Here is a 14,984-nt window from a genome sequence, read left to right on the forward strand (position 1 = left end):
TTTAGTCCTTCTTATTTATTTACTGCTTCAACAGTTTCCCTGGTTATCTCCACTATGCCTATCATCATGATGGAATGATGATCCCTTACTATGTTTTCAGCTAACATAGTCTCTTCTTTAAATTTGCCTTTAATCTTTTGTTGGCTACCTTCACTTTCTAGTTGTTCTTTCCTTACTGCCACCCTTACATCCTTACCCTCTGGTTTCTTTTGAACTTCCATTTCATCTCCAAATAACTTCTATTCAGTTTCTTCGATCACAGCATCACACTCATTCATTCTATTCTCTGTTCCTGCAAACAAACTATTGGTTTGTGAACCAAAACATTCTTCTGTCTCCATGTTTTTTAAAGACCCTCTGCTACTATTAAGTACTGTTGTAACCACTTCTTTTCTAATTCCATTTCCTCCTAACAACTTTTCCAGCCATTCAATTTCCTCCTTACATTTAGCAAGCATCTTATCACAATGCTCTTCATTCCCAGCTTTATCCTTTACACAGTCACTATTTCCCAATGGTTGGACTGCCTTCCATAGACAATTTTGTCTCATTCATCTCCACAGAAATAAGTTCCTGTTCAACACTTATAATCCCTGTATTCACACAACAATTGTCAATTTGAAAAATGTATGGCTCAACAGCCTCAACTAATGTTTCACATATCAGCTTTTCAGACTGATCTTCATCTCCTTCTTCCACAAGGAATTGTCCTTTTTTTTATAACAGTTCCAAATATCAATTCATCAATAATTTCTTTCTGCTGCAACAATTCAAAATTTTCCTCATTCAAGAGGCATTCTTCATCATACTCTGCTCTAGAATACTTATCCTCTGAAAGGTATTCTTCATCCTCTGTCAGTACATCAGTATGCTGATCCAAGTTCTCCTCTGAACTCTGGTAGTTCTTATCAAGTTTTGTGATAGCTTCATAAGGCTACCAATCCTCTGCAAAACCTGCACTCACAAAACAATAATTATAATTAAAAACATAATACTTCAATTTCTCTTCTTCCTTTGGCAACACTTCAATATGTTGCTCTGAACTATCCCAATACTTCACTGATTTCCATTCTTCATCTTCACCACGAATTTCACCCTATTCTGGTTCACAAATGGAAACTTCCATTTCTAACTCTTCTTCTCTGAGTTTTCCCATCAGCCACTTTACTTGCCTCTATTATATCCTTCTCTGTATCTTATGCCACTTTACTGACTTCTTCATTAATACCCAACCTAATCTCTGGTTTACCTCAAGTATCCTTCTTAATGCATCGAGTTTTTCTTTCATCTCTACGATTTCCTTGTCAAATTCCTCTTGACTCATTCTCTTGCCATTTGCCTTGGCATCCTCCTTCTTCACTTTTCTTTTGTTGTGGTCTTCCTCAGAACCTCTGCTATTACTATCAGTAGTCATTTTCTCCTCCATCTCTATGAGTTCCTCACTCATTCACTATGAGCCGCATTAAAGCCTCTGCAATAGCAAGTCCTCCCTGCTACCACTTACGTCACCAAGCTTTCCTCTATACTTGGTCTTTTGGCAAGCTCTTGGTTCTCTATCTCTGGAACCTCTTTTGAGCAATTCTCTCTACTCCTTTTAGGCTTCAACTCATTTGCAACTTCTAAGAACACAATTGTCCTCTCATATTTCAATCACAATGAAATACTTGGTTCTGACCACTTTTTCTTTCACTTAGAAAGTCTTATCAGCTTCCTTCATTACTTAGCAATTCTACTCACATCATCTATGGAATTTCCCTTATGATATTCTAATGAGTTGCAACAATACCTCCGTAGTAACAAGTCTCCTTCTTTCTACATATGCCTTACTAAGCTTCTCTCCTCTGAGCTCAGTCTTTTAGCATCTCTCTCGTTTTTTCCTTTGGAACCAATTGAGCACTCCTTGCTCTAGGTTGCTACAAACTTCTCACCTTCTTTTGTTGTTACCTGTGTATCAATATAAAGACCACACACTATCCAATCTTCAAACCAAATTAAAATAAAAACATACCATCTCACCTTCAAGACTTCTGCACGATCTTGTTCTACCATTCACCTGCACTTTGAATGGATTCTCCTATCTTTCTTTGCATCTCCAATTCTCCCAATATTCGGCTATACTTTATCTATGTGTGCTTACTATCTGTCAGATTAGAATCTAATATCCTCTTGCCTGATTTCATCATCATTTGCCTATATACACACCTTTAGAACATAACTTTGTTCTAAATTCTTTTCAAAGAAATTTTCATACAGAATTTCTTTGTGCTTTAATATCAAATGTTTCAATCACAATTCGGCTCTGATACCAAATGACGCAGGGAAAACCTGCGTTACCCACAGTATGCATAATCTTATCTTCCTCAGGAATTTCAATGACCTACCTGGTCAAACCTTCATTACTTAAGGTTTAAGGCCCCTTAATCAAATCTCATGCGGAACAATTTAATAACTAACCCAGTCTGACCCTTTGGTAATCCTTCTTTGCGGAACCTTATAACTCATCCCTTTAACCTTTATAACAACTGTGGTTGACTCTTTAACCATTCATATTAACCAAACCTCGCCTTTACATGCCAACTCGTCCTTTATTGCAATCGCGGAGTTCAAAGGACTCAATAGAATGTGCATTCAGAACTCCTGACTTGCAACATGCAATTGCCTTTTCCACCATTGATTTCGTCCATCAGATCAACGGCTACCGCAATATCACATCACACGACTTCGTCACATTTCTCTCCTCTCGCATGCGATATGCAATAACATAACCGGACTTCAAATAGCATGAAACCACACCTATAACCTTCTTGGGTCCACTCCTTTCCAATTTTTCAAGTGAACAGCAACTGAACAGAAATTGAACATCAATTGAACAGCAACTGAACAACACTCAGGATTGAACAACAATCTGTAATTAAACAACACTTGGGATTGAACAATAATCCGTAATTGAACAGTGCTCAGGATTGAACAACAATCTGTAAATGAATAACACTTTGTCTATTGAACAACAATTCACCAATTGAACAACACTTCGCCGATTGAACAACAATTCACCAATTGAACAGCAGTTCCGTCCCATGTTGACTTTCACTCTTCGCCGTTGATCTTCTCTCTCCAGATCTAACGGTCATCACTTGTCCCGATCACCAAAACAATCTGATCGCCATCCTCCACCGATTGATCAAGGCATGCTTGATCTAATCATTCAATCCGATGGTCTGCGGGTCTTCAACAAGCATGAGGATTATCAAGCTCTCAACCCCCATAGTTGATTATGAAGTAAGCATTTGGATTTGTGATCGACGACCAAAATTTATTGCAGGCCTTGAACTGCGATCAGGACATCCCGTACTCTCTACCCCCGCTGCGGTTACTAATCACCGTTAATCTACTAGATCTATCGATTCAACGGTCTAGATTGATTCTCGCCTTTCTCCTTCCACAAATATTTTAATCTTCATCGTTCATTTATTTTATTTATGTGGCACGACTTAATCTTGGTAGCCCATCACCTTCAGCCTCGTTCATTGATCTATAGATCCAACAACTCCTGTGCATCATTCCTCATTTCTTCGCCTTCTCTTTACTTCGCTTTTATGTCATTCTTTCAATGTTCCTCGGTGTTTCCGGTTTTCTTCAGAGTTCTGGTCCTTCACTCTTTTGCATCACGACTTCCTCCTGAGCTTAGTTCCGCTCACGCCTTTAGGCTTCCTTCACCTTCATTGATACATTAAAGGCTTTCTCCTATACTTTCGCCTCTGATTCTGCACATGCAACTCCGTTACATAGAACTTACTTCTAGTTCACACAGGTTACAATTATATTACTCCATACACACACATGCACTCGGAATTGAGTTGTTTGTATAAATGAACATGTATTTACACAGTTTCTTCTCTCAGGCCTGATTTCCAATATCAATGGCCTCTGTTTCAAAATCTTCCCGTAGGCTTACAATCAAACCTCTAACTACTAACCTGACTTGCCTAACTAACTAACCAACCTCTGACTATGCCTTTTAGGCTTACATTTATACAAAAGGGATTCTACAACCAATTCTTGGTTTAGATCCATAATCTTCTCAACAAAATCCTAAAATCTCTTCCTTATCTCTAAGGATCCTCTCTAATCCACAAAATCATGAATTAGCTCCTAATCTAAGATTTACAATTAATTCTCAAATTTCTCAATCTCTCAACTATTCTGATTCTCTCATGTTCTCCCACATTTGAGAATATTTGCTAATAAGCCTCACTATACTTAATTAAATCCTTATTCTAACTTTTCTCATTAAAATCACTCAAAACCTTAATAATTACATTAATTCAAAACATAGGAAACCAACTTCCTTGAAAACACAAGACCCCCTAGGTTTACTAAGATACAATGACATTGTTGAGCTGAATGCTCCTGCATCACTAAACCACCTCCACCCTCAAGCTACTGTGATCTCACCTAAACCAATCCTGAGATCAAAAAAACAAGCTTGGATGCCTCAGAATTTCTTCAACATACCTTGAGGAATTTTCTTCTCTCCACCAACCTGTCAAGGGTTTCCTAGAGAAAACCATGTCTAAACACAACCTTTAGGATTTTCCTGAGACCACCTCACCTGGTTCCAAAACCTTTCGGCAATCCAAAGCTCAACCAAGAATGAATCCCATCACACCATGGTTATCCAGGAATGGCAAGGAAAGGCTAAAACCATTGTCAAACCAGGATAAACCCATGCCAATGACAACAAATGAACCAAATAAACAAATACATGTACCATGCATTGGCATCCCAACAAGGAAATCACACATGCAACCTATTACTTATAAAATATTCCTTATTAAGTTTTTGATCCAAATTTCTCCATGTTTTCCTTTGCTTTCCTCTACTTGTCCTTTCCCTTCCTTTGTTTTCCATTATTTTCTTGCTTGCTCTCATTCTCTCTCTTTATAAAATTGATCCAAGCCAACACTGACCAAAATATGTGAATTGTTTCTCAGGTGCCTTTTTATCATTGATGTCTCCTTTCTCTTCATTTTCCTTCATTTTCTTTAATTTCCTTTGCATGCATATTTGTGTCTCTTCACCTTCATTTTCTCCTTCTTCTTCTTTTATTTCCTTAATTAAATGTCATTTATTAACTCTTTGCCTTTGCCAATGCCTTTGTCAGTTTCCATAGTCGTTATTGAACCACAAGTGATGACCACTAAAGTGTTTGCTCAATATTCAACTTGGAATATGTGTCCCATGACCTTGGTCTTATTTTTCCTTTATTATCCTTTATTAAATGAAACTTTAACCCTGGGTCGTTACAATCCATGCATCCCTATGAGGCATGGAATGGGAGGAAGCCAAGCAATTTATGTGTGGAGGTGTCTCGGCACCATGTTTATCTCCATGTACAATATGGGAAGGAGAGGCATTGGGTGAGAAAGTATGAAGTGGATTTATGGTAAAATATGATGGTTATTCAAGTATTTATAGAGTCTAAGATCTAGTAAACAAGAAGCTTATCAAAAGTAGGGAAATTGTATTTGATGAACCTACATTATTGGTTAAAGGAGTGGAAGATGTGACATGGAAAGTGATACTAAGAAACGAATGCAAATATTGGAATTTAGGGGTGACAGCATTGGTGTTAGTTCTTTTAAAACCATCAACATTGTAAGGGGAGTCAATTCCCATATGAGACACAATGGAGGAATCTATGGATACGGAGGATATTAATGGTGTAGAGGAGTTAAAACTAGGGCTTATGAGCATTGAGGAAAAGGAAAATATTAATAGTGAATCACTAATAATTAAAATAAATTTCAAAGGCCGTCACAATGGTTCCATGATTATTCTATAATGTCAAGCATACTTATTTCATTACTATCAAAGAAGCCTCGTAAGTGATGGTATAAGGCGTTGGAACAATGGCATGTATAAAAAGTTTGAATCATTGTTTAGAAAAATTAAGTTTGGAGATTTGTAGAATTGCTTCTCAAAATAAAACAATTGGATGAAAGTATATAATTAAGATGGTTCAATGATTTTGGATAAAGCACACTTTATGGAAAATAGTATGCTCAAGCTAAAGGAGTCAACTACCAAAAAAATATTTCACTCGTGGTGCAAATGTCATCAATTAAGGTGTGCTCATACTTGCTAAATTACATGGTATAAATGTGTATTAACTTTATGTAAATGCAAATTTCCCCAATGGAGAGTTAGAGAAGATATACACGTTGTAGCCTAAAGCATATGTGAAATCCTCAAGATGGCGTTTGGTTCGCAGATTGTAGGAGATTTCGTGTCGTTTAAAGCAATCTTCCAAAGTGTGTTGCAAAAGGATTGATGTGTACGTAAAGGGACAAGTATTTAATAGAATTCACCTATTGATTCAAATACTTACTTCAAGTATACATGTTAAATCTTCTAAATTCTAGCAATGATGCAATTTTTTTTGCAAACATTTGTTAATATTAAAAGTTGAAACATCACAATTAAATTTCATATGGTCAACTATCTAAAGACATGAGTCCAAAGATGTAGGTTGAGTTGCAAGAAATGAAAAAGTGTTATTTGTGAATGCAAATTCCATCATGATGTATATTATGGTATGTACAAGACTAGACATCATTTTTGTTTAATTTGATTGAGCCAATTTTCTTTAGGTCCGGGCTAACACCATTAGTAATCAATCAAGAGAGTTTTAAGATATTTTTAGGGTACATAAAACAAATATCCTACCAAGTTACTAGTGTATGGAAATGCAAAACACAAAAATGCATCAATGGATATGCTAAGACATCCCTTGCATTTTAAGATTTTAGGTTGAGTGTCCCCAGTCGGAAACTTTTCGCACCATAAGTTTTCTTTTAGGGAGAGAATGTGAAACCTTCAACATGGATTTTTTCCATCTTGAAATGGTGAGGAACACAACCCCATGTAGCACTTCTTAAAACATGGACATTACTTTTGATGGAAATTGATACATTAAATTTAGTAGAATTTTGTGATGGAGATTTGAGCAATGGATGTGGATGATCAAAGATTTAGGTCCTAAAAATGTTTCAAACTGATTAGAGGAATAATATCATGAGAAACTAAGTAGCCAAACATCTAATTATTGAAGTAGAGTGTCTCAAACAACAATGCAACCAAGGAATTGATTTGGTTTAGGAGATTAACAAATTAATTTTATAAATTGACCGGAGAAATAATATCATGAACAACCAAGAATCCAAGCATCTAAGTAGAGTATCTCATGTGCAATTCAACCAAGGAATTAATCTGGTTTAATAGATTTAATAGACAACATTGCAACACATCAAGGGTTATTATCTAGTATCAAAATAAATAAAGTTTCGTTTGAGAACGAATGACATATAATTACATTGAGAGGTGCTCTATAGCCCAATATGAGGGAGATGTTGTAAAGTCATGTAACATCATGTAATGTTATGTCTGATCAAAATTTATAATTAAAATAATAATTATAATTATTAATTAGGAAAAATGAAATTATCAAATTAAGAATTATAATAATTAAATATTAAAATTTGAAATGTTAAATATTGTGCTCACACCTCTTCATAGAATCACAACTATAATGAAAATCAACTTCTCACTTCTCAAAATGCAACAATAGTAATAACAAAGTCAACTTTTCTCTTCACGAACAATCTAGAAGGGCTTCCAAACATCCAATGATATTAGGAAAATTATCAACGACAAGGAATTTGTGTTAAGGTTTGTCCTATGTTGAGGTATTCCCTGTATTTTTTGTGTTTCTTCAAATCTACACGTGTGAATGCCAAAATTATCATATGTGTTTCTTTAAATCTATACGTGTGAATCCCAAAATTATCATAAGCATATACGTGTAATTTATCAATGTATTCTAGAGAAAATTTTAGAGTTGAAACTCTCGAGGTTTCACCTACATGGGGTGATTTGGTTTAGGAGATTAACAAATTAATTTTATAAATTCATTGAAGGAATAATATCATGAAGAACCAAGCAACCAAGCATCTAAGTAGAGTATATCTATAAAAAATGCTACCAAGGAATTGATTTGGTTTAAGAGATTAATAAACAACATTGCAACACATCAAGGGTTATTCTCTGGTAACAAAATAAATAAATATTCTTTTGAGAACGAATGACATATAATTGCACTGAGAGGTGCTCTATAGCCCAATATGAGGGAGATGTTTTAAAGTCATGTAACGTCATATAATGTTATGTGGGCTCAATAATTAAGAAAAGTGGAAATATCAAATTTCAAATTATAATAATTAAAAAATAAAATATTAAGTATTAAATGTCAACTCACACCTCTTTGGAGAATCACAACTACAATGAAAATCAACTTCTCACTTCTCAAAATGCAACAATACAATGAAAATCAACTTCTCACTTCTCAAAATGCAACGATAGTAATAAAAAAGTCAACTTTTCTCTTCATGTACAATCTAGAATGGCTTCCAAACATCCAATGATATTAGGAAAATTATCGACCACAAGGAATTTGTGTTAAGGTTTGTCCTTTGTCATTGTGTTAAGGTATTTCCTGTATGTTTTGTGTTTCTTTAAATCTACATGTGTGAATGCCAAAAGTATCATAAGAACAAAGCCAACTTTTCTCTTCACATACAATCCAGAATGGCTTCCAAACATCCAATGATATTAGGAAAATTATCAACCACAAGGAATTTGTGTTAAGGTTTGTCCTCCGTCATTGTGTTAAGGTATTTCCTTGTATGTTTTGTGTTTCTTTAAATCTACATGTGTGAATGCCAAAGGTATCATAAGAACAAAGTCAACTTTTCTCTTCACATACAATCTAGAATGGCTTCCAAACATCCAATGATATTAGGCAAATTATCAACCACAAGGAATTTGTGTTAAGGTTTGTCCTCCTTCATTTTGTTAAGGTATTTCCTGTATGTTTTGTGTTTCTTTAAATCTACATGTGTGAATGCCAAAAGTAACATAAGCATGTACGTGTAATTTATCAATGTAATGTAGAGAAAATTTTAGAGTTGAAACTCTCAAGGTTTCACCTACATAGGGTGTGATTGCTTTTTCATGCTCCACAACCAACCTGAAACTATTATTATTAGCAAGTGAAAATTAAAAATTTCTTATAGTTAAAACAATTTATTAATGTGTTATTCAAAACTAACATATATCCATCTAATTCCTCTTTGGCCTTAGTAGTAAATCAAAAGTTAAATTGAATCTAGTAGTATACTAGTTGTAATATTATTGAACCAACATAAAAAAGACTTGCTTTCCCAAATAATAGATGAGAGGTACATTCAGAAATAATTTATTTTAAAATTTATAAAAATAAAAAATAAAAATTTCTTTACCTAACAATCAACTACTCTACTTTGATTTAAAAAGCATCACAAACTTGATACCTCAAATTTACCCAATCACAGATAAATTTAGTGATTTTTATTCTATTCTTACCCAATATCTTCTGCTTATACAATCGGGGTTCATAGCTTTCAATACTAAAGTCTGTGTAATACCTAAAACAAGTGTGGATAACCACTTCGGTTCCAACGTCCGCTAAAACGTGTATATGGCAAAAAAGTGTTACTGTAGTTTTTTTTTTTAATCCATACAACTTTGGTATGCAATTTACAGTGACCTCTAGTTTATAATATTTTTTTTTTCGAGTAAGTGTCTAAACTGAACTCAACTTCAAAGACCAAGAAAGCCTAGCCCATCAAAGCATTTGGGAAGAGGATTTTTTTACTTAATGCAGCAAATTTGAATATTCCAAAGAGTGCACATCAACATTAAAATTGAACCCAGAGAATGTTGTTGAATTCAAACCTAGAGTGAAATGTGAAGCGCAATAAAAAAGAGTGCAATTCTTTGTAAATGAATTTTTGATGTTATATGTGGAATTGATAGACATGAGAAGACATTATTACAACGATTTTGACTTTGATTTCCTATAAAAGCACTTTCAAATTTTCACAAAGCCTATTTTGGTTTTTCATAACCATATGCATTAATCATAATTCCACTTTTAAATTAACAACATTTTTCAAATTTCCACATCCATTCAGACTTTCACTATATTTTTTTTATAAAGACAATTTTCAAAATTTGCACCGATTAATTTGTTATAACCAAGTTAATTATTCAAGATCAGACAATTTCAACATAGATTCTTCGTAACAATAACACTTATTCAAAGTTCAAAACTTTTAAAATTCAAAATTGTAACAATTTTTACAATACTAAAATTCTAACGTATTTCTCCAAACCCTTTCATGTATTGAATTCAGGGAACCTCTATATGTCAAGGAATTTAACTTCAAAGAAACTTAGGAGACTTAAATCAGTAGGAAACTTGGGAAAACTTAAGATATTACTGTTGACTTCCTCCCAAACGTTTAATTGCTAATCACGTTTATCACACATCTCAGACTCTCACATTTAATCATGTAATCAAATGCCTTGTTGATATCAGCAAATGAAACCTCATGTGTGATAAATTTCTCCAATTCAAGCTTCTCCAAAAAAATAAAGAAGTTAGCTTGAAAGAATAATTACATGGAGATCAAAGTGGAGTGATGTTTGCCAGGAAAGGAAAGTAGCCAGCATGGCCTGAGAGAGCCATTTCTATCCTAAAATCTAAGCAAATGAATTAATCTTCTTAGAATAAAAAGTGAAAGAAAGTCCTAAAATATAATTCTACAAGGCCTGGCAAATCGGTACGGGGCTTGTAGTTTCCAAAGAAAGTTCCTTTCAATGTCCTTTCGTTTAGAAAATTCACGGGGCTGGTTGCAAATACTGTGTCTGAATGAGGGACACCCACTAAAATGGATACACCCCAACCCTGAACAAACACATGCCCATATGATCAGCATATGCATAGTTGCTAAAACTGAGCGCATATTTGCAATTTCAAAAGAAAGGGGAGGCAGAGAAAATACGTCATGGCAGGATTCGAAGGCTTGAATCATGGCCTTGACATTCCATGTGCACTCGTTGCTGTAATCCACCCCTCCATCAGTTTTCTCGGCAATAACCTAATAAGCTCCCAAAATTTAGTTTTAGTTTAAAACATTTCTCCAAATACAACACAAAATTGAATTGAGCTTTAACATAAATTCTTTTACACATCTATTAAGCACCAACAAAGAGAAATAAATTTGAAAGAGACAAAGGAAAAGAGAAGTTGAAATCATTTTAGGCAACTCAACCAACCTCTTGAATAGGCTTCTTGTAGTCCAGTGGGTTTATAAATTCCGTTACACCAAAGAGCTTTTCTCAAGAGATGGATTCGTCAAGGGAATTGAAGCCCCTTAAGAGATGGCATGGACGTGTTCAGTTACAAGGCAATGTTATTGGCACAACAGGGTAAGGTAACTAGTTTGTTGTTATGTTTAGTTATCCACTGCCAATTATGCATTCATGGAAATATGATGCAAGGGATTGCATGAAAAGAGACTGCCATGAAATCATGAAGAAGGCTGAGGTTGAGCTTTCCTTTGGAAGCACTAGGAACCATGGGGGTTGAGTCATGGTTTCTATTGTTAGTATTGTGCTTTTGGTCTTTTGTGATTTGCTTGTGCTTGATTTTTTAGTTTTGTTATGTCTAGTGCATGATCATGCCACTTTGTTTGTGGTGTCATATTGTTAGTAGTTTTCATGGTTTTCTACTTGTTTGTTTCTTGTTCTTTCCTTTTAAGTTTTGAGTCTTGGAAATTGGTTGTGAAAGAGGAAATTTAGTGGAGCTCACAGAGAGATTAATGAAATCCAGTAGGCAATGTAAGACTTAGATGAAGTCGATGCATGTGTAGAGGAAGTTGAACGCAAGAGTATGACAACCAGTTGGACTAGTTGGGTCGATTGGTGTAAATGGATGATGGCAGGAGAGTTATTGGAAAGGTAATCAAGAAAGGGTAAGGTGAATGGATTTGAGGTGGAATATGCCCTGGCTATGTTGGGAATTGTTGTTCTCAATGTTGTGCTTGTTGTGAACAGATAAAGGGAGTTCTCTTAACCTTGACCTTATGATATCTGGTAATTATGTTAGGATCATGATTATGTTGATGTTTATATATGTATAGATGTATGCATGTATGTATGTTGTTCTCTGACATGGTCATCTTGGATCATGGTTGTTTAATGCTAATTTATATATGTATAAATGTGTGTGTATGTTGTTGTCTCACATGATCATGATTGTTTTATGCTAGTGTTTATGTATATTTATATATGTATCCATGTATCTATGTCACTATCTGACAGGATTATCAGGGATCACTCATGTGGAGGAATGATTTCTTATGTAGGTGAATGGCATGAAGAGGTTCCTGGTATTAAATTGGGAGGAGTAGCCCTGACAAATCTATGAGGTCAGTATGATCTGGTTATATGTTGATATTATGTGATTATATTATGTCTATATTATGGACAAGCTATACCAAGGGATACATCAGTGAAATGAAAGCAATATGATCTGTGACATGCTAGAATAACCATGGATGGCAGAGAGACACTCGAAGCAAGGTTGCTTGGTAGAGACAGTGTAGATTTGAATGTGTAGTGCTACTATTGTGCATATGTTGTATATGTTGTACATGTTTCATCTGTGATGTTGTGCACATGCGGTGCTATGTATATATAGTGTGTGTGTCCATGTTGTTTATGCAATGTTATGTACGGGGTGTACAAATAAGGTTGTGTGAATATTTCACATTCAGTGATGGGTATAGATAATGCTATGTACTTGTTAGATACGTGGTGATGTGTGCATATGGTGTTGTGCGCCTATTGGATATGCATTGTTGTGTACAGATGATGTTATATACATGTTGGATATGCAGTGCTATGTACATGTGGTGTTGCGTGCATGTTGTACATATGGTGCTATTTACGTATGTTGTTGTGTGCATGTTGTACATATGGTGCTATTTACATATGTTGTTGTGTGCATGTTTGTACAAGTGGTGTTGTGTACATGTTGTACAAGTGGCACTGTGTGTGGGTGCTGTTGTGTACATGTCATGCATGTGATGTTGTGTACATTTGGTGTCGTGTACATGTCATGCATATGGTACTATGTACATGTGGTATTGTGTACACGTTGTATAGATGGTGCGATGTACATGTGGCATTATGTACACGTTGTGCAGGTGGTGTCGTCTACATGTGATGTTGTGTACACGTTGTGCAGGTGGTATGGTGTACCAGTGGTACTGTGTACATGTGGTATTATGTGCATGTCATACATGTTGTGTTGTGTACGTGCGGTACTATTTAAGTGCATTGTGTAGTTTTGGTATCGTGACATGTGTACTCGTTATGTTGTACTCGGTACGTGTACTCATTATGTGTACTTTACGTAATACATGTAATGTGTTGTGTGTCAGGAGTAGATGCATGTATTTCATGGTGTTGTATGTCGTGTGTGGTTGTATATGTGTGATGCACACTAGGTGTATGTGCACATGGTTGAGGAGAAGCCACTGGGTGTTTGTCGGGTGTGGCAACCGATTCGGTGTGCGTACAAAATAAGGACAAAGGTAGAAGCTAAGAGTTGACTAAAGGATAAGTATCTATATTTTATTTCAGCTTTATTATGCATGTGATTTATGGTTCTAGTCTATGATTATTACAGGTGATCTATGATTCTGGTTTATGATGGTTACATGTGATTTATGATTTTGATCTATGATGGTTGTGTTTTGAGCTAACCTAATGTGATATGTTTATACATAATAATTGATCAAAGATGCTAGTTTGACTTGTTGTGATAGGAAGTAAACACGATTACAAGTGTATCTTATTAACGAGCTACAAATGAGGTATGATGTGAATTTATTTCAATTTATTTTGAATCTAATGGAAGTTATGTGCTTGGTACAGGAAGCATGAAATGCCTGGTTGGGTGGTTGAAACTACCTACAATAATTAGCAACAACATCAAAAGAAATTGGAACAAGCAGCAGTATGTTGATAAAGCACTTTAGGAGTAGGGCCATTGTGGGACATTGGTATCCAATAGTGTCCATTGATTTCCATGAGCATGTTATGACCGGTATGATGGTTTTGAGACAAGTATATGCCTTGGTTGTTTAACCTTCCAATGTGAGGAAGCCTTGCCAAGGGATGGATCGCTCGAGATAGAGGATATTGGGAAACTTGGAAGGTGAATGACTGCACGGAAGGGGGTGACCGGATTGCCCGAGGGACTGTGTAGATGTCCCTTCCTAAATTATTTCGGAACATGAATAATTTCTATATTTTGGGGTCAATTTTGGAGGTGATGGGGCCCATTCGTTTTTTATTATGAGAAGTTATTTTGTTGTGGTTAAGTTAGACATGGTGGCCATCCACACTAAGGAAAGACACACTTCCTAGTTCGGTTTGCATGAAGGTGGTTAAGTTTTGCATTTAGGTGGTTAAGTGAGGGCCCACGATGGAGATAAAATTGGAGGGAAAAGTGTTCCACGAAATCTATATAAGGAAGGTAGCTCTCCTCATTTCTTTCATCTTATTGGAGTATATTGATTTCTCTTTGGTTGCTCGAGCTGCTTAGCCAAGTCACTGGTTGTTTAACACAAGTTCCTTAGGTGAAGAGCTCACCCTTTCTTCGGGGAAATTCGAGTGCCACCCTAGGAAGGTTTTCTTCATTTCTTTAGGAGGAGGATCACATTGTGATTCCCAGCAGTAGAATTCCCTTCCAGGCTGTGCATATTACTAGGGGATGCAGTGGAGAGGAGGTTGAGTTCATTGGTGGTGCTTAGCTGTGGAGATTTGACGTGAGATTTTCCGGATAGGAGGCTAGGGATGATTTTCAGCATCTAGGAGAGTTTGGGAGCTGATTGAGCTTTTGGCTTGGCACTGTGACTTTCGCACTACCTGGGCTAGTGCAGAGGTAGTGTGGGAGCTCATTTGGTGGGTAGAGTATCAGTCCTTGAGACTGAGATTTGCTATGGAGGTTAGAGGAGATATTTGGAGTG

The 14,984-nt window shown here is 35.8% G+C and overlaps 1 protein-coding gene across 1 annotated transcript in view; it reads right to left on the reverse strand.

The window, feature by feature from the left end:
- Positions 1-504: 504 nt before the first annotated feature.
- LOC149140352 (uncharacterized) overlaps positions 505-14,984 on the reverse strand; it is a 56,038-nt gene continuing 41,558 nt past the window's right edge. Inside the window, exons 6-9 of the mRNA XM_089450960.1 lie at positions 10,947-11,042; positions 10,709-10,849; positions 939-954; positions 505-593 (exon numbers count right to left, since the gene is read on the reverse strand). Of these exons, the coding sequence (XP_089307086.1) occupies positions 505-593; positions 939-954; positions 10,709-10,849; positions 10,947-11,042 (342 nt within the window). The remainder of the gene's footprint in view (positions 594-938; positions 955-10,708; positions 10,850-10,946; positions 11,043-14,984) is intronic.

This window comes from Pinus tabuliformis, chromosome X (genome assembly GCF_031772625.1).
Source record: "Pinus tabuliformis cultivar Carrire ecotype Pingquan chromosome X, CPIR1, whole genome shotgun sequence".
Taxonomy (NCBI): Eukaryota; Viridiplantae; Streptophyta; class Pinopsida; order Pinales; family Pinaceae; genus Pinus; species Pinus tabuliformis.